The sequence below is a fragment of the Pseudorca crassidens genome, chromosome 1 (genome assembly GCF_039906515.1).
Source record: "Pseudorca crassidens isolate mPseCra1 chromosome 1, mPseCra1.hap1, whole genome shotgun sequence".
Lineage (NCBI taxonomy): Eukaryota > Metazoa > Chordata > Mammalia > Artiodactyla > Delphinidae > Pseudorca > Pseudorca crassidens.
This window is the reverse complement of record NC_090296.1, coordinates 118,613,029-118,638,815: the sequence shown is the minus strand read 5'-3', so window position 1 is coordinate 118,638,815 and position 25,787 is coordinate 118,613,029. Positions and strand designations below refer to the sequence as shown.

At 44.5% G+C, this 25,787-nt stretch overlaps 1 protein-coding gene across 1 annotated transcript; it reads left to right on the top strand.

Annotated features, from left to right (window-relative positions):
* Positions 1–4,899: 4,899 nt before the first annotated feature.
* LARP6 (La ribonucleoprotein 6, translational regulator) lies at positions 4,900–24,488 on the top strand. The gene is made up of 3 exons (XM_067752084.1): positions 4,900–5,614; positions 18,813–19,023; positions 22,932–24,488. The coding sequence occupies exons 1-3, from the start codon at positions 5,412–5,414 to the stop codon at positions 23,997–23,999; spliced, it is 1,482 nt and encodes a 493-aa protein (XP_067608185.1). The 5' UTR covers positions 4,900–5,411; the 3' UTR covers positions 24,000–24,488.
* Positions 24,489–25,787: the final 1,299 nt, after the last annotated feature.

The following is a 25,787-nucleotide window of genomic DNA, read 5'->3' as shown; positions in this document are numbered from 1 at the left end:
GAGGGTCCAGGAACCTGTGTTTTAGTAAGATCCCAGGTAATTCCAATGCAGATGGTTCTTAAATCTCCCTTTGTCTCTACCTCAAGCAGGCCTGAAACAGAGACACTATCAGCCCTTTAGCTCCTTCGTGAGAATTAGAAATAGGCACCTCTTCTCCTTCAGGTTGCATCAAGTTCAAGGCCAGGGTGACAGCTTGGTGAGCGGAGTTTAGGCTGTTGTTTCAGTCCCCTCCTCCCTTTTACCAAGCATCCTTGTAGTATGTACAACCTGCACAACCGTTTGCAGCAACCTGGTTAGAAGTCTGCTTTTGCAGAGAGATCACTTGAGAAATTCGCCTTCGTGTCGCCTAGTCTTTCAGTAAACTCTAGGAAACTGCTGGGATTGAACTGGGCTCTTTACTTGCACCTGGAGATCAGGCGACCCAGTAGCCAGTCTCCAGAGGGGGTCTGGGGAACATGAACCTGAAAGATCTAACGCAGAGGTTCTTATCCTTTGCCACATATCGGAATCACTGGGAGCTTTGGAAGATTTTGATGCCTGGGTCTCACCCCCAGAACTTAATTGAGGGGGGTGCAGCCTGGACATCAGACTTTTTAAGAGCTCCCTAGGTGGGACTAGTGTACAGAATCTCAGACCTAATAGAACTCCCACCCCGACCAGGTTGAAGCTTTGGCTGCTGTATGTCTTCCTAAGAATTGGAGGACCAGGGGTGCTCTCACCTCTCTGACCAGAGGATACAACTGGCTCTCTTGCTCTGTGTGATCCAGCTTTGTGCAAGTTCTTCAGGCTTTCCCTCAATGAGTGCCTCTACTTATGCTTCTTGGCACTTCTGCCAATCACCTTTACCCCTGAAATTTCTGAACACTCTCCTAGAACTAGCCCTCCTCTCACTTCCGTCCCCCCAAGTAAAATCCATCTATTTTTAATGTGTTGCACTCCCCATCAGTTTGATAAACTAGTCTTCTACAAGGCATAAATGGCAGGCAAAGCTTAAACACTGTCTCTCTGAAATATGTGCCGAAACAATTTGATAAATATGCCACAAAGAAATTAATGTTAGAACAGCAAGATGTTAATTTAAATGGTGGGACCCAAACTTGGGATGTTGCTTTTTTGGAGAGAGGGAACCTCATACTTAAGGGAGTAGGAGACAGTAGCTGAGAGCCTTCTGGAAGCCCCCACTGTTTTTGCCACTTGCAAAAACGGCTGGACTTCCACTAGTAATGCTGGTGATGCTATTCTTGCGAAGGGCTTAGGAGAAGGAATAAAGGATTCAAGTCCCCCATTAGAAGGTGAGTTCCTAGAAAGAGAGACCATATTCTATCCCTTTTTGAATTCTGCTTCATTCTTACCACATAATTTGTATACTTTTGTCATGCAATAAATGTTATTGAGTTGCCAGATTTTTTTTTTAACATCTTTATTGGAGTATAATTGCTTTACAATGGTGTGTTTGTTTCTGCTTTATAACAAAGTGAATCAGCTACACATATACATTTATCCCCATATCTCTTCCCTCTTGCGTCTCCCTCCCACCCTCCCTATCCCACCCCTCTAGGTGGTCACAAATCACCGAGCTGATCTCCCTGTGCTGTGCGGCTGCTTCCCACTAGCTATCTATTTTACATTTGGGGTAAGCTGGGACAAAGTGAGAGGGTGGCATGGACTTATATATACTACCAAATTTTTTAAATTAAAACTTAGCACCAATTTATTGAGTGGCTACTATGTCCTGAGCCCTGAGCTAGTTGCTTCCATACATTATTTCATCCAATATTAGTAAATCCTCATGTATTGGTTAGGATACAAGCTAAGCTGCTGTAACAAAGATATCTCAAAATAGAGGGTTAAGCAAGGTGTGAGTTTCTTTTTTTCTCAAATGATGATCCAGATTATGGTTCACTAAATAAGTCCAGGGTTTCTCTCTGCCATCTTTAACATGTGGCTTCCATCCTTGGGGCCAACATGGTTGCTCCTGCCAATGGGCAAAGGAAAAAGTCCAGGGAAACACGTCTGCATTTCTAGAAGCACAACCCAGAAGTGGGAGAAAACATTTTGCTCCCATCTTATTGGCCAGAATGTAGTCACATGATTAGAACAATATGCAAAGCATTCTGGGAAATGTGTTTCTGGTTAGGTGGCTATTGGGGATTGATATTATTCAACAAGGGAGAATGTATATTAATGGACAAGTCTCATAAAACACCTCATATCTGTGGATGGATATCTTGATTCTTATTGAAGCTAAAAATGAACTGTAGAAAGATGCTGATTTCCTACCCAGAGAGGTTCTGTTTTGTCAGTGTATTCAGAATTAAGTTGGCCCTGAAAGGCTACCTCAATTTGTAAAGTTTTTTGCATTTACACAAAAAAATACCAATTTCTTGATTTACAATGGAGGAATGCAGCAGCTAGAGTGTTTGTGTTCCCCACACAGGCTAAGCCTTTCCTGGTATGAAAGTACTTAGAAGTCCACATCACAGTGTATACCAGCATACACCAAGCATCTAATCTAGGCTAAGTGCTGTACTAGACATTTTCCACAAACTATCTAATTTGATCCACGTCTCCAGCTTGATGAGGTAAGGATCATTCAGACCATTTTACAGGTAAGAAAACAACAGCAGGAGGTTATGGAGCTAAGATGTGGCAAGGCTGGTGTCTGACTCCAGGTCTATCTGATACCAGAGCAGGTGCTTTTTCTACTATACTCTGCTACTTAGGTGGAAGCTATTCTAACAAGTGTCAAGACATCCTTGGTGATGTTTTTACAGGCTGTGCCTCTTTGTTCAGATTTCTGCTACAACATTTATTGCAGTGGACACATTTCTTTTTATGGAAGCCTCTCTTTTCCAGGCTCCCTCCATCTCCTGGTATTCATGGATCATGTCTTAGTCACTTTACAAAATTGAGGCCAGCTTTACAAAATTGAGGCCAGCACAGTTACGTACTCAAACAAATGAGTAAGTAAAATGCCTCCTTCACCTACAGTTATTGGAGTGGTCTCCAGGGTTGAGTTTTTGCTTTAACTTAACCGTAGGCCATCCTGATGCCTTGTCAATGTTTTTCCTTTTGTTTTATACTCAGAAACTATGGAAAAAAGCCATGTCCCAGTTTGAGTTTACTATAAAAATGAGCTCTCAAGATTCCAGGGAAAGCGAATGAGGCCAACCGTGGGTCATGACTTTGTTGAAGGAGGCTTTGCTAATCATCTCCATACTGATGCAGACTCCCTGCAGTGATGCTAAACACAGGCCTGAGCGGAAGCGGCCTCATTCCCTGGCCACAGCGCAGTGTGGGAAGGAGCTGGAAACCAGAAGGGCCCTTTAAAAGGCCTGGTTCCTTCATCAATGACACAAATGATGAGGTGTGTGGGTAGAACTAATCAAATCAAATGTGAAGTTGCCTTAAAAATTTCATGAAAATTTTGCATTTGATTCTCTCACTGGGGCCCTGGCAGAAAGGTTTGTACTCTTGAGGGTACCCAATCCAGAACAGGAGGAGCTCAGGGCTGGATGGTGTATAACATCCTTTCTAGATCCAAAATTCCTTTATACGGAGTCAGAAATAAATAATACCAGAATCAGCATAGGTAGAAATATTTGGATCTAAGGGCATATAAATTCAATTTATTTTTTCAAAACTCCAACCAAATAAAACACCTCCGCAGATCAGATTCACCCACCAACTTGCCTGTTTTCAAACTACAGGGGACTAGGAGTCTATATTTTCAGAACAGTCCCCAGGGGACTCTTATGGTCAGGCAATTGGAAACCCTGATATAAGGTATGCATGAATTCTACGTAAATTAAAACCTGGTACCAATGGAGCCATTATCCTGGGTAGGGATAATAATCCCTGTAGTTTTTGCCACACAACAGTTTAAATGACATGATGCATATTGTTTTGTGAATTTAGGGACTAAAGTTATCAGATCAGGAGGCGTGCAGGGGCTTACAAATCTCTCTCCTCTTGCTCTTCATTGCAGTGGTGGACCAGGTGTTTAGAGGTCCTATAATCACCGTAGCCCTGGAGGGAGGTACAGATCCTCTTGACTTCTTGCCTCTTCCTCCTAGTAGCTCAGACTCCAGGCTGTGAGCTGTTCTAGGGCAGAACACCAAGGGTGTACCTCTTCCTTCACTTATTCATTCTAGGACCTCTTCTTTCAAAAGAGAGATCTGAAAAAGAAAGGGATACAGATTCCAGTCAAACCTTAAAAAGAGGGGCTGTCCTTACTGCCCCCTTGGGTCTCTCCTGGCCCAGCTCAGGTGCCCAGAGCCCTGTGTATGGTGTTCTTTTACAAGGATGCTGATTTCCAAGACCCCATTTCTTGAGCCAAAAGGTGATGGTCCAGGTTTCCATTCTTTTGAAGCCCTATTGTGGCAAATTAACACAACAGATTACGCATAAGGCGCTAAATCAAGAGCTTCATGAAAGCAGATGGAAGTTTTCTTCATTTCTATGCCCCTGTCCCTGGTTTCTGGGTCACATTTGAAGGGCTGAGATGGAACTCAATATAAAGCTAAATGTGAAAAGGTGGCAGGGTTTCAAACATACTGGCATTTCAGTAGCTCCCTTTATTCATTCAACAAATATTTGGATGCTTACTATGTGCAGGGCATATTCTAAGAGGCATAGAGGGCAGTGGATTTCAAACTTTAGTGAACCTCAGCATCGCTTGGAGGGCTTGGTAAAGCACAAAGTTCTGAACCATAGCTTCTTAATCAGGAGGTCTGCGTGGGCCCCGAGAATGTGCAATTCTAACAAGTTCGCAGGTAAAGCTGGTGCTGTTGGTCTGGGGACCACACTCTGGGAACCACTAGAATGAGGCACGGCAAGAGCCAAGTCCCTGACGTCACAAGACGCACAGTGTAGAGGGTGCTTATGCCATACAGACCTACGGTGGAGGTTTCGGTCGTCTGTGCAAGTCAGAAGGGGAAACGCGCAGGGGGCACAGAAGCCCCTTAAGCTGCTGTCTGGGCCTGCCACCCCCAGAGTCATCCACAAACTGTGAAGTCAGATGTGCCGCGCCCCTCCCCTCCTCGGGGCCGCCTGGAAAGGAGCGGGCGGGAGGAGGGAGCCCTGGCACATCACTCGGGCTTGGGCCGTGTGAGCATCGGGCGCGCACTGTTAGGACCGGGGGGTCGGGGAATCAGTCCCGGACAGGCCTCTGCGAGAGGAGAGCAGAGGACAGCACCTTCCCCCTACGCTACCCCGTCTGCGCTGGCGCTCGGTAGGCCGTCGGGGTGGTGGCAACGGCGGCGCGGGGCGGGGCGCCGCGACCCCCGTCCTTCCGGGGCAGAGCCGCTCGCGTCGCCTCCGCCCCCTCGTCGCAGTAGTCCTCGCCCGGCTGGCTCGGCCTCGCGGCGCGGGGACCCGGCGGCGCCGCAGACCCGGCCGGCCCGCGAGCCATGGCCCAGCCCGGCGAGGAGGCGCTGTCCGGGCCCGAGACTGCGGTGCAGATCCGCGTCGCCATCCAGGAGGCCGAGGACGTAGAGGAGCTGGAGGACGAGGAGGAGGAGGGGGCGGAGGCGCGGGGCTCGGGGGACCCCTCTCGGTACCTCAGCCCAGGCTGGGGCAGCGCCAGCGAGGAGGAGCCGAGCCGCGGGCACAGGTAAGCGCGGCGGCAGGGCCCTGGCCCAGGTGGGAGTCGCCGACCCCGAGTCCCGGCCGAACCCCACTTGGGGGAGCACAACTCCGCGGGCATAGCGGGTCGTCTCCCCCCCACTGCCCCCCTGCCCCGGGACGCTGCTCTGGGCCGTCCCACGGAGTCAGAACTGGCTTTTGGCGGTTGCTGGTGACCAGGTCCGCAGCCTTTAACCCCACCAAGGCTCTCGGAACTGGCGGCGGGGATCTGAGAGGCCTAGACGTGGGCATGCTCTGGGACCCAGGGGGAAGTCCTTCCTGGACCATCCTCGCCATCTCTTCAGCCCAGAGGGAGACTCTCCTTCCCTGAGCTCACCCAAAGACCCTCCAAAAAGCCTAGCCCAACCCAGTCTCCACTTCCGAAGCAGGCCCACCTCCCCATGAGAGTGGTCCCACCTAGCCTTCACTGCCATCATTTCCCTGTCTGCTTATCAGTCCAAGTGGGGTTGGGGGGCCGGCCAGGCACAGCTGACACTTGCTGCTGGGGGATCCAAGGAGGAGTGATTTCACCGTGTAGAGTTCATTTGCCCCATTTGGAATCAGTTCAGGGCTTGCTGCTTCATCCTCCCCTGCTGGGGGATTCCCATTTTCATGCCCCTTCTCCATCTGACTTCTAAGCTTGCATCATCATCTTGCTGCCTTGGCATTGGGTTCCTGGGTAATGGGTAGTCTAGCACAAGAAACCACCTGTCTAAGCTCACCTCTGGGCCCTGAGCTTTATTTTCAGCCAGAGAGAGACCTTACTCTTGTGTCCACTAACACCCAGGCCTTTCAGGACTGTGATTTTTTTCCTGCTGTTGAAAGGAGCTGCAGTATGGAGCATCCCTAGCAATAAGAGTAGGGCAGTGACAGAACTTGCAAATAATGGGAGATCCCAAGAGGCATCTATTAAGAGTCCTCTTTGCACATGCTTTGAGCTACCAGAGCTCTGCAGGATTATTCCCCGGCAGGCATATATTTACTTCATTGGGAGAACACTCAACCCAAGGGCATGAGGATCCTGGGGCTAGAGCCATTCCCCTTCACTGCCTGACCCTTCCCTAGTGGAAGAGGTCTAGATTTAAGGACCCAGAATTTCAGGACATTCAGATAGAGGTATTCGAGGAGGAAAGTCCAGCCCAGTGGTTTAGTGCAGCAAAGCTGGGCAACAGCAGGTGACATGACAGATTAGTACATAATATCAGCACTTTACTGTAAAGTCTGATTCATTCATTCACTCACCTGTGTGCTGAGTATTGAAAGTATAAAAATAATGAGTCACTGACATCTCACAATCGTGAGAAGGCAGCCGCTTAGTCAAATCATTTCAGAGGTCATGTAAAATAGTCCAGGGTGGCTTATTCTGCTGAATCTATTTGCCTGTAACTGTGGCAAAGAGCTGTCCCCTATCCCGGGTACTACATTTTGAGATTGTACCATTAGCAGGGATTAAAGCCCTACTTATTTCTTGGGAACCCCTATGGAGATCTAGAAGAACACGATCCTTTCTTCGGGCGTGGGGTGGTTCTCACCCCAGAGCCACCCTTCTCTCCCAGCTCCAGGGGCTGGAGTCTCATGGAGCATTCAGTCTGAAGCCTTTCCTGCTGCCCACTGGCATAGAGTTGACTCCAGAAAAATCCCTGGGGCTCTTCAGGGTGGTGGAGCTGACAGAGCCCAGCGGGCAAACATCCAGAGCACAAGGAGAGTGCAGCCAAGAACAGGAGCCACGCTGTCCCCTGCTTGAGCCAGCCTGGCACAGCAGCGGCCACCACCCTGTGTGGACACTTCTGGGCTCCCAGAGCCTGCAGGAGAAAGCCCAGGTTCCCATATTCGCTGGTTGAGATGGGTATCCACCCGTATCGTCCCTCAGCCATTGCTTCCTTCCCTGCCCGTTTTAACAATTCGTGCTCCCCCAGTGCTGACCCCCACTAGGTCCCTGAACACAGGTTGCTGTTTTGTGTCCACATGTCTTTGTGCTCCCACCTCAGGTCCCTCTGGTTAAGTTCTAGTAGCCTTAAAACTTCGCTGCCTCTTCCCCACCATCCTCAGTCCCTACCCCAAAGCCAAGTTTGTTTTCTCTTCTTCGTGTTGCTGTAGTACTCTGTACACACCACAGTTGTAATTCTATAGTTTTGTCTCCCTCATAAGAATATGAGCTCCATGACTTCAGGGACCGCGCTTACCTGGTTTTCATTGCATCCTCAGTGCCCAGCACAGCACCTGCCACGTAGTGGGTGTTCTATAAATATTTGTTGAATGAATGTGTGTCTCTCTCATAGCACTCACTCCATCAAGTTGAAATATTTGTGTGTTTCTCCTCTTCTAGACAGTGAGATCTTTGAAGGCAGAGATCTTGTCTTAATCTTCTCCGTATCTTCAATACCTAGCACCATCTCTCTAGTCTTACCCCCATCTTGGCCACTAAAAAGATGTCTTTTCTTTTATTCTCACCTTTTTAACATAAAAAATTTCAGACATAAAATGTGAAAGAGTTAGTAACCTGAGCATTTGTATACCTGCCATCTAGACTAAACAGTTGTTAGTATTTTGCCATATTTGTTTGATGGATGTATAATGTGTGTGGTTTCCCCTGAACTATTTGAAAGTATGTTGTACACAAGACTTATACCCTAAGTACTTCATTTTGTAGCTCTCTTAATAATGACATTTTCTTATAAAATCATAATACTACTACTGCAACTAAGAAAATTAACAATAATTCCCTAACATAATCCCTAAAATAATCTAATAGTCAAGTTCCACGTTCATGTTTCCCCCAATTGTCCCACATTGTATTTTACAGCTGTTTCTTTTTCACCTCAAACCAGAACCTCAGATCGAGACAGTTGTCTATTATATCTCTTTAGAATCTTTTAATCTAGAGCATCCCCACTTTTTTTTTTTTAATGCTTTCCTATTTTAGATAAGAGCCCAGATGTCTTGTTGAATGTTTCACAGTTTGAACTGGTCTGGTTATGTTCTCATCGTCTAGCTTAACTTGCTCCTTTGTACCATGTGTTTCCCATAAACTCAAGTTAGCGCAGAAGGCTTGATTAGATTCAGTTAAACATTTTGGCAAGAAGACTCTTTGGGCACTCCCATAAATTTATTGTATCACCCAGGCAGCATACACCATTAGTGATGCTAAATTTGACTTTCTTGGTTAAGGTGATCCCTCCATTGTGATTAACAAGTAACATCTGGTCTTCTCGAGAATATTCTTTCACCAGCGACATTTCACCTAATGGTGTTAGCATCCACTGATGATCTTTGCTTGAGTCAGTTCATCGGGGATTACATATTGGTGATTTCCTCATTTTATCATTCTTTGTACATTTATTAGCTGACATTCGTATGTAAAATAGAGCTTTCCCTGATCATCTGGGATTGAACAAGAGTCCCTCGTAAAGAGGCAAACAGAAATGAGCACTTCCTTGCCTTTTCCCCCTCAGTTTATTTTTTTCCCCTCAGTTTATTTTTATTTTCTTCCAGTTTTATTGAGATATAATTGACTACAGCGCTATATAAGTGTAAGTTGTACAAAATAATGATTTGACTTACATGCATCATGAAATGATTATCGCAATACGTTTAGTGAACATCCATCATCTCATATAGACACGAAATTAAAGAAATAGAAAATAATTTTTTTTCCTTGTGATGAGAACTCTAAGGCTTTACTCTCTTAACATCTTTCATATAACATACAGCAGTATTAATTATATTTGTCATGTTGCACATTATTTCCCTAGTACTTATTTATCTTATAACTGGAAGTTTGTACCTTTTGACCACCTTCATTCAATTCCTCCTCCTCTCCCCCATCCTCTACCTCTGGTAACCACAAATCTGATTTCTTTTTCTGACTTTGTTTGTTTGTTTTTGAAGTATAATTAACCTCCAACACTATGTTAGTTCCTGTTACACAACATAGTGATTCGATTCTTCTGTACACTTCAAAATGATCACCACGATAAGTCCAGTTACCATCTCTCACCATACAAAGATATTACGTAATTTTTGACTCTATTCCCCACACTGGACGTTTCATACCCGTGACTCATTTATTTTGCAGCTGGAAGTTTGTGCCTCTTAATCTCCCTCACCCATCTGTCTCCTCCCTCTACTTCCCTGCAACCACCAGTTTGTTCTCTGTTTCTGTTTTCTTATGTTTGTTCATTTGTTTTTTAGATTCCACATATAAGTGAAATCATACAGTATATGTCGTTCTCTGTCTGACTTATTTCATTTAGCATAATACCCTCTAGGCCCATTCATGTTGTCGCAGATGAGAAGATTTCATTCTTTTTTATGGCTGAGTAATATTCCATTGTGTGTATATGTGTGTGTGTGCATGTATATATATATATATACACGCACCTAACCACAGCTTCTTTATCCATTCATCCATCTGTTTATGGATACTTAGGTTGCTTCCATATCTTGGCTGTTGTAAATTATGCTGTGGTGAACATAGGGGTGGATATATCTTTTCTAATTAATATTTTCATTTTCTTCGAATAAATACCCAGGGTAGAATTTCTAGATCATATGGTAGTTCTATTTTTAATTTTTAAGGAATCTCCATACTGTTTTCCATAGTGGCTGCACCAACTTACATTCCCATCAGTGGTGCATGAGGGTTCCCTTTACTCCACATCTTTGCCAACACTTGTTATGTAGTTGTTCCGTGATACCTTTTCCAGAGTTGGTACATACCTATATATGTTTTCGACCTGTCCTCCTGAACCTTTATTTTTTGAACCTTCCCTCATGTTTTTATATTGCATTATCAATTTGGTTGCCTTTTTGAACCTTTTCAGATTCATTATCATTTTCTAGAGACGAGTCAAAAGAAACTTCACACAATGGTACTGGACCCTAGTGTTTTTCATAAATGTTATTTTCTCCTTTGTGTTCACTAACCTCCATGTTGCTGTCCATCATTTTCCTGGTCTTGGTGACCCAACCAACATATATTAGACCATTGGCAAGGATAGATGATGAGTCCAAAAATTTTTCTGTACTGAAAGTCTTAGTGAGGAGCTCATTACTCCACCATTTTAGTTTGGGTGTTTTCCTTCGTAAGGTATCATCTGATTAACCACTCAATTAACAGCCAAAGTAGCTTGAAATTTTATGAGAAGAGCAGCCTTGGAGATCTTATCCTGCCCTTATTTCTCCAAATCATTTACAAATATAATAGATATTTCAACACTGGTCTGTGGAGCACAATTAGCTGTTTCGAAATGTACCCCTTATTTCTATGCTTTGTTTCCATTTCTAGCAAGTTTACAGTCATAACAAAAGAACTCATCATCGCTCCCAATTTATAATACTTTATTTAAAGCAAAACAGTAACGCAAACGTAAAACTTTTTCACAGTCCTCTTGAAAGGCCACTAGCAACATATTCACCAGGAACCATACTTTCTCCCTAAAAGAATTCTGATAGGTGTGATTTGCCCATACAGAAACAATTCACTTTACCTTGGTGATGCTTTTTAAATTCCTACTACGTGCAAGGCTCTGGGTAGAACGAAAGAAACCAATATGAATCCTACCCTCCCAGAACTTAGAGTTCAGGGCATTAATAAGATATGCACACAAGTAGCTCTGATACAAGTAGAGGCAAGTATTAGGAGAAGTTGACATGATTTCCTTCCTGGGAGAGTTATGTTTGAGATGGGCCTTGATGTGTGACTAGGATTCGGACCTGAGAGAGAGGGGCAAGGTATTCAAGGAGATGGGAACAGCATGCACAAAGGCATAGAGTCCAGAAACCTTGTGATATGGGGAACTATATGTCTTTATTTGCTTGGAGCAAAGGATCTGCAAGGAAATAGAAATGCATTTGGAAGCTGGTTACAGCCACATTCTAAGTGAATTTGAATAAAGAGCTAAGGATTTTGGATTTTATTTAATAGGAAATAGGAAACATTATTAGTATCAAGACAGAGCAGTGGCATTTTATAGCTGTTCTTGAAAACGTGTAATAAGGCACAGAACGGAAGAGACTGTAGCCCAAAATACAACAGGAAGTGACAGGAGGTGGGAAGAAAGAACCCTAGAAAGGCTGTGGTTGGGAAATACGCAAAGGAGGCAAGAGTGAAAAGGGATGCTAATATCTGAGAGGTAATTTAAATTCTTCCTTTAGAACAATTGCCCAGCCTCTCTACCTGCCAATGAAAGGTAGTAGACAATATACCCTTTACTTCCCAGGGGAAAAAAGAAACAAGATTATTTCCTAAAGGAATTGAGTGAACTGAGTGGTGATCTAGGGCTGCTAAGGTAGAGCTGGTACCTGATATAGGGCTCCTACTTAATTGTTCCCTTCCAGTTCACTCTGAAGTGAAGCCTGCCAATTGGCATGCCCCACCCATGTATATAGAGCCACCTAAGGAAGAAAAACAATAGGAGTGTACATATTCCTAGGGGGCCCTCACAAACCACCAAGAAAAAGCAACCCAGACTTCATTCTTCAGAATGAATAACTATGGAGCCATAGTTCCCTACTCCTTATGTGTGGGCTTCCTTCCAAGGTGTACCGTATGGAAAGGGGGGGAAAGGAGTCACTTTACAGTGGAGTCGTATGACAAACACTACCTCAGTCAGGTGATCAGGGTCAACATCCACAATTATCAGTCTTTGGATAGAATGGGCCCTTTATATGATGTGATGAGAATGGAAATTTACATCAGTGGTCCTCTTCCCAAAAACTCATATCCCCAGTCTAATCATGAAAAAAGTATCAGACAAATCCCAATTGAAGGACATTCTACAATATACCTGACCAGTACTGCTCAACATTGTCAAGGTCATCGAAAACAAGGAAAGTCTGAGAAAGTGTCATAGCCAAGAGAAAAGAGGAGCCTAAAGAGACACAATGGATAAATGTAACGTGGGATGGGATCCTGAAACAGAAAAAGGCTATCAGGTAAAAACTAAGGAAATTTGAATAAAGTATGGACTTTAGCTAATGATGATGTATTAATACTAGTTCCTTAAGTGTCCCACACTAATGCAAGCTATTAATAATAGAAGGATTCTGGTGTGGGATATGTGGGAACTCTATGCTATTTTCACAACTTTTCTGTAAATCTAAAACTATTATAAAATGAGTTTATTTTAAAAATATTTTTAAAAAGAAAAAGATGGCTGTTTACCAGCCACGTGAAGAAAATCAGTGACATGAAAATTAAATGGAAAAACTAACCCCAGAGGATACAGAGGGAACACTGTTGGAAACAGAAGAGGCTGTTAAAAATTATATACACTCCAGTTAGTACCCTGAGAGAATTTAAGATAGTGTATCCACAAAATAAGAACAGGATGCTCTTAAAAAGGAACGATCTGAAGACATAAAAGAATTTTTAAAGACTAAATAATTACTGAAATTTTAAAAATTCACTGGAAAAGGTTGGAAGATAATGTCAAGGAAATCTCTTCGCATATAAATCAAAGACAAAGGCACAGACAGACAATGTGATAGAAAATAATAGGCATAGAAGATCAGTCCAAGTGGTCAGTCAACTGACAGTATTTTAAGAAGAGAACTGTAATCTTAGCAAATGCCTTCTCCCTGCAGTGACCAATGTTTATATGGTAATAATAATGACCTACAACTGATTGACTTTCAGAGTTTAGTATCTATCTATAGACAAAGCATGAAATAGTAGTTCCAGAATAGACTGTAAATATTATGAACCATGACAAAATGAAATAAAGGCACATCTGATAAAATTTGGGAAGTTGGAAATGTAAGGAGAGTTGAAGGAAAAGGAGGGGTAATAATATGCACATCATATGTTGTGAGGAATTGGGAAATATTTTTTTAATGTTGGTGGAATAAGAAAGAGAATTCCAAGTATATTATTTAAAACACATAGAGAAGGCTAATAGAAAAACCAAAAATAATATAAAAATTTTAAAGTTGAAAGAAGAGGCTTTTCAGTGACCCCAAATCCTTCTTTTGTATAATAGGACATCAACAAAGAATTTCAGAAATTGGCAAGTGATACATAGAGCTATACAGCAACTCTCATAGGAATTAAATGGTTGAATAGAGGTTGCATCTAGGAAAGAGGAGTGGAGAGGGGGATTGTTGCTCTCTTTATAAGTTTTCTACTATTTTATTTCAGTTGGTTCTATGTATATGTATTACTTTAATTTTTAAGAATTATTTTTTGATGAGCTATTAATAGGGTCCAAGGGAGAAGTAATGAGAACAGTTGGAATGGAAAAGAGAGAACAGATGGGAGACACTGCAGAATAAAATCAGCACTTGATAACTGACTCAATGTGGGGGCAAAGGGAAGGCTGAAAAATGCATCTTAGGTTTTGAGTCTAAGCACATAGAAGAGAGTGTAGGGAAAGTCATTTGTGGGACAGTATGGGAGGGAAGATAATGTGATTATTTTAGGAAAGTTGTAATTGACAAAAAGTTGTCAATGTTCATATATAAAGAATACAAACTTCTTTAATGTTTGTGAAGGATACATGGTCTTTTGTGTTCGAAGGCTGTTACAAGAACCAGGAAACAGTGCCGCAGGCTCCCCTATATAAAACAGGCTTTCCTGATCTTCCAAGATTCCCCTTGGGAGATGTACAGTTGCTGCTGACAGCACCCATGCAGAGGGAGGGGTCCTCTGGGGGCAAGAAGCTCACCTCTGCACTCACACAGAGGCTTTCTGTCACCTCCCAGTACTACCCACCTGTTCTGGAATTTCTGGTTAGTTGCTCACCAGGTGCAAATACTGACACAGAGTCACCTCCCAACACATTATGGATTATTCACTGAGCGATTGTGTGAAAAGAAGATGAGGTTCCCAGGTAGAATGTCTCTTGGTAAACAGGCCCAGGCTTTGGTCCTACCTGAGGCTGAGTTCTGCAGAAGGTGACAGCTTGATTCTGGACATATTGATATTGAAGCAGTATCAGGCTACCCATGTGGAAACGTCCAGCAGGCAGTTAGGAATTGAGGACTGGACTCAAGAGTGAGAGCAGGATGGAGGAGTAGGAGGAGAGGCAGACTTGAATCAGATGAGCCAACCAGTGGCTGAAGTGTCGAGGTTGCCAGGGGATAAAGAACCAAGGAAAGATCCTTGGCAAATACCTACATTTCAAAATGGGGGAGGAAGAAGATCCTGAAAGGGCAGTCAGATGGGAAGAAAACCCAGAAAAGAACAACTCATGTAAGCCCAGGGGGAGAATATCAAGAAGAAGGTGATCAACTGTGTCCCATCCTGCAGCCAGGGGCAAGAGACCAAGATGGAGAAGAGGCGCCCAGATATAGCAAATGAATTCTTTGGTGGATGTCCAGACACACAGAACAAGTCTGAGGAAGGTCTGGGCAAGTCTGATTGGATGAACTTGATTTTCTTAATCAAGTCGGAGGTAGAATCATCTGCAGGGAGTAAAGTCTTCCCGTGGCTGACCTTGGGAAGAATGGGAGGGTCTAGAATAGGCACTGGAGAAAGTGAGAAAGTGCATCATCTTCCTTCCATTATGTTTTATTTGTGTGTAAGTTTACTTTTAGTGATGACATCAACTGCTCTGGTTAGGAAGTAGGACTTATTGGTCTGTGAGTCCCTTTAATGGTCTGGTCACCTGTGATATACTAGCCATTTGTAGTAAGTTGGGCCATTTTGCTTATGCCTCTGAGTCCACCCAAAACTCTTCGCTGGTCGTTATCACACACCTCACCCCATCCCCTGCTATTCATTGTCATCCTTGTCAGCTGGGCCCAGAATTTCCTATGCATTCTTAGTTATTTCATCTGGTATATTCAACCTATCCATTTTAACTACTATCTAGGGTGTACACTTTCTGTAATAAAGTGAAAATTTGTACTTTCCATCTGGCATTTTCTTTTTCATTTCATTGATTTTCCCACTGACACTTTTCCTTTGGTGTGTTTTGAGCACCTCTTTTCTCAGTGTAGTGTTACTATCCTAGTATTCGGCTGTAAGTAGTAGAAGACCCAAATAACAGTGAATTAAACAAATAGGATTTTATCTTTCTCATGTAATAATCATAATTATGCAAGTATGTAGTTATAGTAGTTGGTTCAGCAACTCAGGAATATCAGAACCAATAATGTCAATAAATTAGGCCAAGCTGATTCTCCTGACCTTTTCCTTATGGTAATAAAATAGCTGCTACAGCTCCAACCATTACATCCACACTCAAAACAGATAAAAGGGGAAGGGGCAAGGCCAAGACCAAGAGATTTTCACTTGTATGTTATTGGCCATAACATGACAAATGGCTACCACCTGGAAGAGAGACTGGGAAAGTGAGCATTTAGTTTTTATAACCTCCGTAGTAAAGGAGGGCAAGTAAGAAAGAGTTTGCTATTAGCTGTTGGGTGAGTCAGACTGGTGTCTGCCACAGCTACCTTTTAGGGACTTTTAAAATATTCAACTTATCTACTGTTTAAATTGCACTTGACCTGTTATATCTAATGGGCTGCCTTAACATATTCCCTTAGTTTATCATCCCATTTTTAAAAAGCCTTTTGAAGAAACATACTTTTAAAGTTAGTCTCTCAGACTGTTTTTTTTTCCTTTAGTACATACACATTTGTCTTCTGACATCAGTAAGGTATTTTAAAAACCATTTCCAGACTCTCTACAGGCAAATAACTAAAACTCTTCATTTTTAAGATCTACAAGTACCTGTATTTTATGCTAAATGTAATTTCTGAAATTGAAAAATTGTGAGATAGGTTTTTTTTTCTCCTGCCAGAATATTCGATTTTTTTCTCATTTGGACTCTTATACAATTGCTTTTTTTTTAAGGTTGTGAGCCAGTGAAAATTTTGCTGGAGTTGAAGAACGTGCGGAGTCAAGAACGATTTGTGGGGAGGGGAGAATAGGAGTATGTGTGAAAAGCATCTTGGCAATGGCAGAGCAACATAAATGTTAATAGAGCGTGTTGTTTTTCTTTTTTAATGATCTTCTGTTCTTGTTAAAAATGAAAGCTTGACCCATTGACAGATGAATGGATAAAGAAGAAGTGGTGCATATATACAATGGAATATTACTCAGCCTTTTCCGGCTTTAAACTGTCACATTCATAGGTTCTTTTACTTTATGAACCTTTTTTTTTTAATTGGTTATTTATATGAACTCTCTGAGCCCTTTTGGGAGCCTGGCAAGTTCTCCCAACACAGTGGAAGTACCTTGGATGCTTTAGGAAGACTAGGATGCTTTAGGGGGATTAGGTTTGTGCATCTGTCCCAAGAGATGCTCTTTCTGCTTGGAACATGTTGATGGAGGCTCTGGGTCTGATAGTCAATGTTATTAGACATCAAATTGCCACAAAGGAAAGTAGTTCTTTTTCTTTTCTCTGGAAGTAATTTTTAACCAATACTTTTTATTGAATAATAAATATAGTATTTATATAATACATAATTTGGTAATTAAATATACAAAAGGGAACTCACCTTTGATAACTTCTAATATGGTCAACTATGATGTGGATAATCACAAATTCCTTAAATATTTATGGTCTTGAAGATTCTATAATCTCTTCATGAAAGATTGGCCTTCCTAAAGAAGCTTTGCCCAGGATTTCTTTGCCTTGTTCTCATGTCCTAATATTCTCGGAGAGAGGGAGAGGAAGTATGTCCAGGTGGAGCTGCTGGGGGGCAGGGGGGTTCATTTAGAAAGGCCCCAGTGAATAGGTTGTTTCCAGATTTCCAGCAGTGTCCCAACAAAATGTGGAAGGTATCATGTGTGCTGACTTTGGAGACAGAAAATTTGAGTTTGAAACCTATATCTGCCCCTTATGGCTGAACAAATGAGTGTGTCTGTCACTTAGTGAGCCCTGAGGGTATGTCAGGTACTCTTCTAGATATTTCCATGAATTAATTAATCTTCACACAAGTCTATCAAGAAAGTGACTATCATGAGTCCCAATTGATAGCTAATGGAACTGAAGTATGGCAGTGAAGTTCCTTGCCTAAGTTGACTCAGCTAATAAATGCTGGTGTCAGGATTCAAACCCAGGCAGCCTAACTCTAGAACCAGGACTCTTAGTTACTCTGCTAAACTATCTTCTAGAAACCAGGATTTGTGGGGAGGGGAGAATAGGAGTATGTGTGAAAAGCATCTTGACAATGGCAGAGCAACATAAATGTTAATAGAGGGTGTTGTTTTTCTTTTTTAATGATCTTCTGTTCTTGTTAAAAATGAAAGCTTGACCCATTGACAGATGAATGGATAAAGAAGAAGTGGTGCATATATACAATGGAATATTACTCAACCATAAAAAGGAACGAAATTGGGTCATTTGTAGAGATGTGGATAGATCTAGAGACTGTCATACAGAGTGAAGTAAGTCAGAAAGAGAAAAACAAATATCGTATATTAACGCATATATGTGGAGCCTAGAAAAATGGTACAGATGAACCGGTTTGCAGGGCAGAAATAGAGACACAGATGAAGAGGAGAACAAACGTATGGACACCAAGAGGGGAAAGCAGCGGGGGGTGGGGTGGGGGGGTGATGAATTGGGAGATTGGGATTGACATGTATACACTGACGTGTATAAAATGGATGGCTAATAAGAACCTACTGTATAAAAAAAATAAAATTAAATTTAAAAAAATGAAAGCTTGATTTCTTAGCTAGTTGGGGGCAAAAAATCTCTCCCCTTGTGGCCATGTGATTCTCACTTCTGAGGAGCCCAGTTCACATGTGACCCATTACGGTTTCCTAGGGCTGCTGTAACAAAGTGCCACAAACTGGGTGGCTTAGAACAACAGAAATTTATTGCTTCATGGTTCTGGAGGCTGGAAGTCTCCTCTCCGAGGAGACTCTCTCTCTGAGAAGATCAGGATGTCAGCAGGGGCTTGCCCCCTCTTGAGGCGCTAGGGAAGGGTCTGTTCCAGGCCTGTTCCCTAACTTCTGATGGTTTGCTGGCTGGCAATCTTAGACATTCCTTGACCTCTGCCGCACCACCCCAACCTCTGCCTTCATCTTCACGCGGTGTTCTCCCTGTGTGCGCGTGGATTAGGGCCCACCCTACTCTGGGGTGACTTCATCTCTAACTAATGACATCTGCAAGACCTTTTCTCCAAATACCATCACACTCTGACATATGGGGGGGCGGGACTTCAACACATGAAACTTGGGGGCTACGGTTCAACCCCTAACACCTCGTGTCCCCTTCTGGTCTCAGTGGCGCCACGACAAGTGGGGGCGAGAACGAGCGTGAAGACCTGGAGCAGGAGTGGCAGCCCCCGGACGAGGAGTTAATCAAGAAACTGGTGGATCAGATTGAATTCTACTTTTCTGATGAAAACCTGGAGAAGGACGCCTTCCTGCTAAAGCACGTGAGGAGGAACAAGCTGGGGTATGTGAGTGTCAAGCTACTCACATCCTTCAAAAAGGTGAGGCTTCGTTCTCAGAAGCCGCTTTGAGGATTTCAGAGGTGCTTTGGGTTGTGGTTCTCAATATTTTTTACCCCCTTGAAACCTGATGACTAACAACTTTTTATTTCCTCCAAGCCCTGGAAAAGGGGGAAATGATCAAGAGAAGGGATTTAGGATCATTATTAAGAATATCCTCCCACTCTATTAAAAGGGTCCTGGGTGTTGGGACAAGTCTCAGCTGGTGGCAGTTATGAAGTGACATTACTTGTTCTTAGCAAAGTTCAGGCACTCTTGCCGGACAAGTGGGTGGCCAGGAGGATGCTGTGCCAGGACAGGGGGCTCAGTGACCTTGAGAGACACCTACCCAGCCTAGAATTATCTGAAATCAAAGCTCTTCATTTGCCAAGTTGAATAAATAAGAGGAGGAAGGAGCTCTGGGAGATGAGCCTCCTCCAAGACATCAGCCTCCTTTGCTGTGTAATGCCAACATCCTCATCTATAGGATGGAGTTGCAGGATATCTACCGCATGTCTCTGCTGTATAGATCCAGCAACTGGGTTGTGAATTCCCTGCTTCTTGAAGAGTTAACAGGCCAGTTGGAGTAAGAACTCTGTGTCTCCCTTGGGGAAAGTGTATTTACTAGAATGGAAAAGCCCACGTGGCCTGTTGCATAACAGGATGTGTAACGAGTGGGTCCCAGCCAAGTTGCCTGTGTTCTTTGTCAGAGAACACTGGAGGAGAGCTTTCCTCCCAGAGCTCTTCTCTGCCTCGCCCGCTGGAATACTCTGCCCTCTTCTCTTGATATCTTTCCTTTATTCGTTCATCAAACATATTTGCTCTGTATGCTGAGTGCTGTGTTAGGCACAGGATATACAAAATGAACATGTCATTCCCCCGTGCCCTGGCAAAGTCCAATAAGGGGCACAGACCAGTGAAGGATCACAATATGACCATCAACAGTACTGCAATAGAAAGAACAAAGTACTGTTTGGAGCTAATTGATCAGAGCAACTAACCCTGCCTGGAGAATTGAGAAGTCTTCCCGGAAGTAGTGACGTTGAAATAGGATCTTGAAGGATGAGTAGGAGTTTTCAAGTACAGGAGAAGGGAAAGGGCATTTCATGTTGTAGAGGAAAAACCTACTCTTCTTCCTCACAATACTTCTGCCACCAGATGTGGGGGAGGTTTTTGCCCATACCAAGCAATTCTGTGACACCCAGCTGGGTGTCTTACAGTTTAACCCAATTCTGACACTGTCTACCTGGGGATAGCATCAGATCCCTACAGGTTAAGGGTTCTGCACCACACTTTAGATGCCAGTCACAAGGGATCCCCAGGGATCCACAACTTCTGTCTGACTTGGCTACAAATCCGAGGTTCCCATGACCTCCGCCCTCTTGGATTAGATTATTTGCTACAGCTGTTCACAGAACTCAGGAAAAGACTTAATTAGATTTACCAGTTTATTAAAGGATATGATAAAGGATACAGAGGAACCACCAGACGCAGAGATGCACAGGGCAAGGTCTGGGAGGGTCCCAAGTGTGGGAGCTTCTGTCCCCATGAAGTTGGGGTGTGACACCTTCCTTAGGATATGTTCACCAACCTAGAAGCTCTTCGAACCCTGAACTTTTGGGATTTTTATGGAGTCTTTGTCATGTAGAATGATCAATTATTATTATAATAATTATCTTATTGTATAATAATAATAATACGGATATTATTACATCCATTTCCTGCCCCTCTCCCCTTTCTGGAGAATGTCAGGGCTAAAAGTTCCAAGCTTCAAATCATGGCTGGTCCCATCCAGGAGCCCACCCAGAGTCGCCTTATTAGAGCAGAAGATGCTCCTTGTGCTCTATCGCTCAGGAACTTACAAACGTTTTAGGAACTCAGTGCCAGTAACAGGGATGAAGACCAAATATATGTATTTCTTAGTATAAGTCACAGTATCACACATGTCCAGAGAACAGTGAGCAAGCCCTCACATGAAAGTGCTGGGGGGGGAACACAAAATGGAGCAGCCAGTGGAATCATCCTGTACATCCCTTTATTCCTCCCCAGGGACCCTAAAAGTGAGCCTAATTTTCTTTCCTTTTTAAGTTGCCACTTACTGGATCTTTCAACAGAGAGTTCTCTGTTGAAAACTGGCTTCAGAGTAGACACAGACTCCCCAACACCTCCAAAATGATAGCAAAGACCCTTTTCATTCTAAAGCGTTTCCTGCTAATCATAATAGGAAACATATATGACCAGGGCCATCACAGAGTTTTGGAAAATCTTACCAAGTTCTAGTAATTGCACAAAGATGGCAGCTCTCTGGTTCCTGTTCCTAGGTGGTGCCTGAACACTCCTTCCCCAAGCTCGCAGACCCAGGCCTGGGATGCTCAGACCTAAGAGAGATTCCCAGTGGCCCTGACTCCTGGCTCTGGGCGGTGGGTACTGGGTCCTGCTTCTCTCTGGACTGACCATGGCCTTCCAGCAGCTTCTCCGGCCCTCTGAGTAAGGCCGCCCTGGCCTTCCCCCAGGCACTCCTTGCCCAGTCTTCCCCTGCTCTCCTGAGTGCTCCCTCCATGACTGGCAATGGAGAAGGCCCCCCCATGTTTCACCCCCACAGAGCCATTGTCCTGTGGTCATCTTCTTCACCCTTTCTGGATCCCTCATAGACCCTGTCCACCTGCAGTCCAACTCTCCAAGCCTGGACCTGCTTCTCTCTGCCCTTGGCTCCTGCCACGGTAATCAGCCCATTGATTCTGTGTGTAGGTGACTTGTGATTCCCGTACCCTAAGCCCCAGTCTGGGCTGTTTCACCCAGAGGCCACAGGCTAGAGTGGAGAGTGCCCTCTCTCCAGGAGCCTGCCGGTACTACTCAGAGCTCTGCCAGGGCTCCCCCAACCCCGCCCTGTTTGGGAGCCCTCCCTTCTGAGGTCCGGCAAGTTCCTGTTTGGGTCAGGGTGCCTCTGCAGAGCAGCTGCACTGGCTCCGGGTGATCTCGCCATTCCTGGCTCAGGTTACCCACCCACCCACTCACGTCCACCATTTCTTCGGGATGACTCATTCTCCATGGCATTCCCTTCCCCAGAAGTGGGCCTCTCGAAAATTACTGTTTTACCGTATAAATAGAGCTTCCATGCACTGCAACATTGATACGCACAATTTCCACTAAAGGAGGAGGAGTGAGGGACCGTTTCATCATTCTCCTTGACACCCAAGTTGCATTTAATTCCAAGTTGAAACAGCCCACATCATCTTCAGGAGATACTGAAAGACCTTTTGGCACCTTCTGTGTCTTGAATGCAGAAATGTGGAAGCACCACTTCAGAGAAGGATTTGAATGTTAAAATCTCCAGATCCTGTCAAAATGGTAGCCTGTAATATTTGAAATAATGATAGCACATAGTATTTGTTGAGTACTCACTGTGAGCTGGACACTGTCCTAAGTTTTATATATGTAAAATGTGTGTCTGGGGGTAGATCTGTATATATTTCTTTATTCATTTAGTCCTCATGATAGTTCTATGAGGTAGACACTATTAATGTCTTCATTTTACAGATGAGGAAGTTGAGGTACTGAGGGACTGCATAACTCTTCAGGTCTTACTGTCAGTTAGAGGTGGCCTCTGGATTTGTGTTTTCAACAGCCTTGTTCCACAACCTGCAGGTTTAACCTTTAAACTTGCACAGAATAAAATATTTCCATAGCTCGGAAAGATCTGTCGGACAGCACTGTTCTAAACCGTGCTGCCTTGTTTGTAACTGTAGAAAGTGTATTCGTTCACTCACTAGGTTTCTGAGTGCCTGCACATACCGGGTATAATTCTAGTTACTGATGTTCCAGGGGTAAGGAAAGGAGGGAGGGAGATTATAGAGGACACCAGGAGGACAAGGACAATAGGTACCATCTCTGATTTGCTCTGTGTTCTTCAGGTAAAACACCTTACACGGGACTGGAGAACCACAGCACATGCCTTGAAGTACTCAGTGACCCTCGAGTTGAATGAGGACCACCGGAAGGTGAGGAGGACCACCCCTGTCCCACTCTTCCCCAGCGAGAACCTCCCCAGCAAGATGCTCCTGGTCTATGACCTCTACCTGTCCCCTAAGCTCTGGGCCCTGGCCACCCCCCAGAAGAATGGAAGGGTGCAGGAGAAGGTGATGGAACACCTGCTCAAGCTCTTCGGGACCTTTGGAGTCATCTCGTCGGTGCGAATCCTCAAACCCGGGAGAGAGCTGCCTCCTGATATCCGGAGGATCAGCGGCCGGTACAGCCAGGTGGGGACCCAAGAGTGCGCCATTGTGGAGTTCGAGGAGGTGGAAGCGGCCATCAAAGCCCATGAGTTCATGATCACAGAATCTCAGGGCCGGGAGAGCATGAAAGCTGTCCTGATTGGTATGAAGCCACCCAAAAAGAAACCATCCAAAGAGAAGAACCAGGATGAAGAACCCACGTCGAGCATCCACCTGAACAAGTCCCTAAACAGGAGAGTTGAGGAGCTTCAGTACGTGGGGGATGAGTCTTCCGCCAACAGCTCCTCCGACCCCGAGAGCAATCCCACGTCCCCTATGGCTGGCCGGCGCCATGCAGTCGCCAACAAGCTCAGCCCTTCTGGCCACCAGAATCTCTTTCTGAGCCCGAATGCCTCCCCGTGCTCAAGTCCTTGGAGCAGCCCCTTGGCTCAACGAAAAGGCGTTTCCAGAAAATCCCCACTGGCCGAAGAAGGTAGGCCGAACTCCAGCACCAGTCCTGAGACCTTTCGCAAGTGCATGGATTATTCCTCGGACAGCAGCGTCACTCCCTCTGGCAGCCCCTGGGTTCGGAGGCGCCGCCAGGCTGAGATGGGGACACAGGAGAAGAGCCCCAGAGCGAGTCCCCTGCTCTCTCGGAAGATGCAGACTGCAGATAGGCTACCTGTGGGGGTGCTGAGGTTGCCCAGAGGCCCTGACAACACCAGAGGATTCCACAGTGGACACGAGAGGAGCAGGGCCTGTGTATAAATACCTTCTATTTTTATTACCAGCTCCATTGAAAACTTCCTCTGTTTTCAAGGTTCTGACAAATACCTGGCATGACATAGAGTGAAATTAAGTCCCATTGAAAGATTTTGTATACGTGTAGACCTCTTAATTTATATGTTTGTAATATATATGAATTGCCTGGTATGCTCTGGTTTTAAGACCCTCTTCTAGTTCAGAGCACCCATTCCTCCCAGCATGACCATTATTTTGATGATGCCCAACGTGTGTGAATGGCTCTGGAGGGCTGTGGGGCAGAGGCTGCCCAGAGAGGGCCTGGCAGTGGGTCTCTTCTTCGTGGCAGGGTTCTTCTCTCCAGTGACTGAGCCATCCTCAGTTGGCCATGCAAGGGCTTCTTGAAAGCCCAGAGGAGTTCTGTTGTACGACAGCAACTAGTTAAGCCAGTAGCATGGTGTTTTATACCACCAAATGTATGTTTCCTGTCAAGTGAATAAATAATAAAACACCTAACTGGGAGTGCTGGCTCTGAACCCGTAGACTGTGCCTGACAAAATCTGTGTGCATCTGACAAGGCTGTGGGTGGTGTCATGAGGCTCTGAGGAGCTTAACAGGGACACATTTCTTGAGTGTGCCCCAGGGCTCTCCTTGGGGCTTCCGGCAGCCTGAGAGGTCAGCAGAGCTTGTGCAGATGTTAGAGCACCACAGTCTTTCATTACAAGGAATCGTACCAAACAAAGGCAGCTTAGTATAGACCAAGTTCTCTAGAAGTGGTCCCCGGACCAGCAGCATTGACACCATCTGGGAACTTGTTAGGAATGCAAATTCTCAGGCCCTACATCAGCAGACTGAGTGAAAAACTCTGAGAGAAGGGCCTGGAATCTGGATTTTAGCAAGCCCTCCAGGTGATTCTGATGCACTCTAGAATCTGAGAGCCACTGGTATGGACAATGGTTGTGGGACTTGAGGTCAGACAGTTTGACTCCCATATCCCCAGCTTACTAGTTCTGTGACCTGAAGAGAATTACCCGCCCCCCTCGGCCTCGTCGTATCCCTGTGAAGTGCTTTGCCTTGATGTCAGTTTCTGAGATGCAGCTGGCCCTCCATCAGTGTTAGCTCCATTTCAGTGGAAGCTGCCTGGGTGGAGCAGAAACGGTACTGGCCTAGATTCCAGGGTTCGCTTATCCACTTGAACCTTGGGGGATTTTAGGCAAGTCACGTTTAATGGGATTCGTTAATAACTGTTGAACAGTGATTGGATGCCAGGGACTATGCTAAGAGTTTTCCATGCATTATCTCATTTAATCCTCCCAACCACCACACAAGAAGGTTCACATGTTATTTCTGTTTCACACTGGAAGAAACAGAAGCTTTGTGTGGGTAACTAAGTTGTCCGAGGTTTACAAGCTAGATGATTGGTGGGGCTTGAACCTAGCAGTCTGGCTCTGGATGCCACACTCTGAACACCAGATGGGTCTCAGAATGCGGAACCTCACCATCCACATTCCACAAAGAAGAAACCCCAAATGGCACTAATATTTATTCAGCACCTTCTATGTGCTAGGCATTTGGCTAGACACATTCTTTCATTTATCCTCTTAGTGTCCCTGTGAGGTATTATTGTACCAGTTTTACTCATGAAGCTGCTGAGGTAGGATAATACCTCAGGCCATTGTGAAAACGGGAAAAGAGAGTGTATTTTTAATTATACAGCTCTGTACAAATTAGCAGGTGATTGTTATCTGGTTAGTAAGATAGTGTGCCCCTAAAGTCCCAGAAGAATTCCTATAAACCGGTAAAAGCCTTCAGGAA

What these genes read in the sequence shown, in the direction of transcription:
- LARP6 (XM_067752084.1), top strand. Translation starts at nt 5,412, where the DNA reads ATGGCCCAGCCCGGCGAGGAGGCGCTGTCCGGGCCCGAGACTGCGGTG. An exon ending in GAGCCGAGCCGCGGGCACAG is followed by an intron (nt 5,615 to 18,812) that starts GTAAGCGCGGCG and finishes TTCTGGTCTCAG; the next exon opens with TGGCGCCACGACAAGTGGGG. An exon ending in TACTCACATCCTTCAAAAAG is followed by an intron (nt 19,024 to 22,931) that starts GTGAGGCTTCGT and finishes TGTGTTCTTCAG; the next exon opens with GTAAAACACCTTACACGGGA.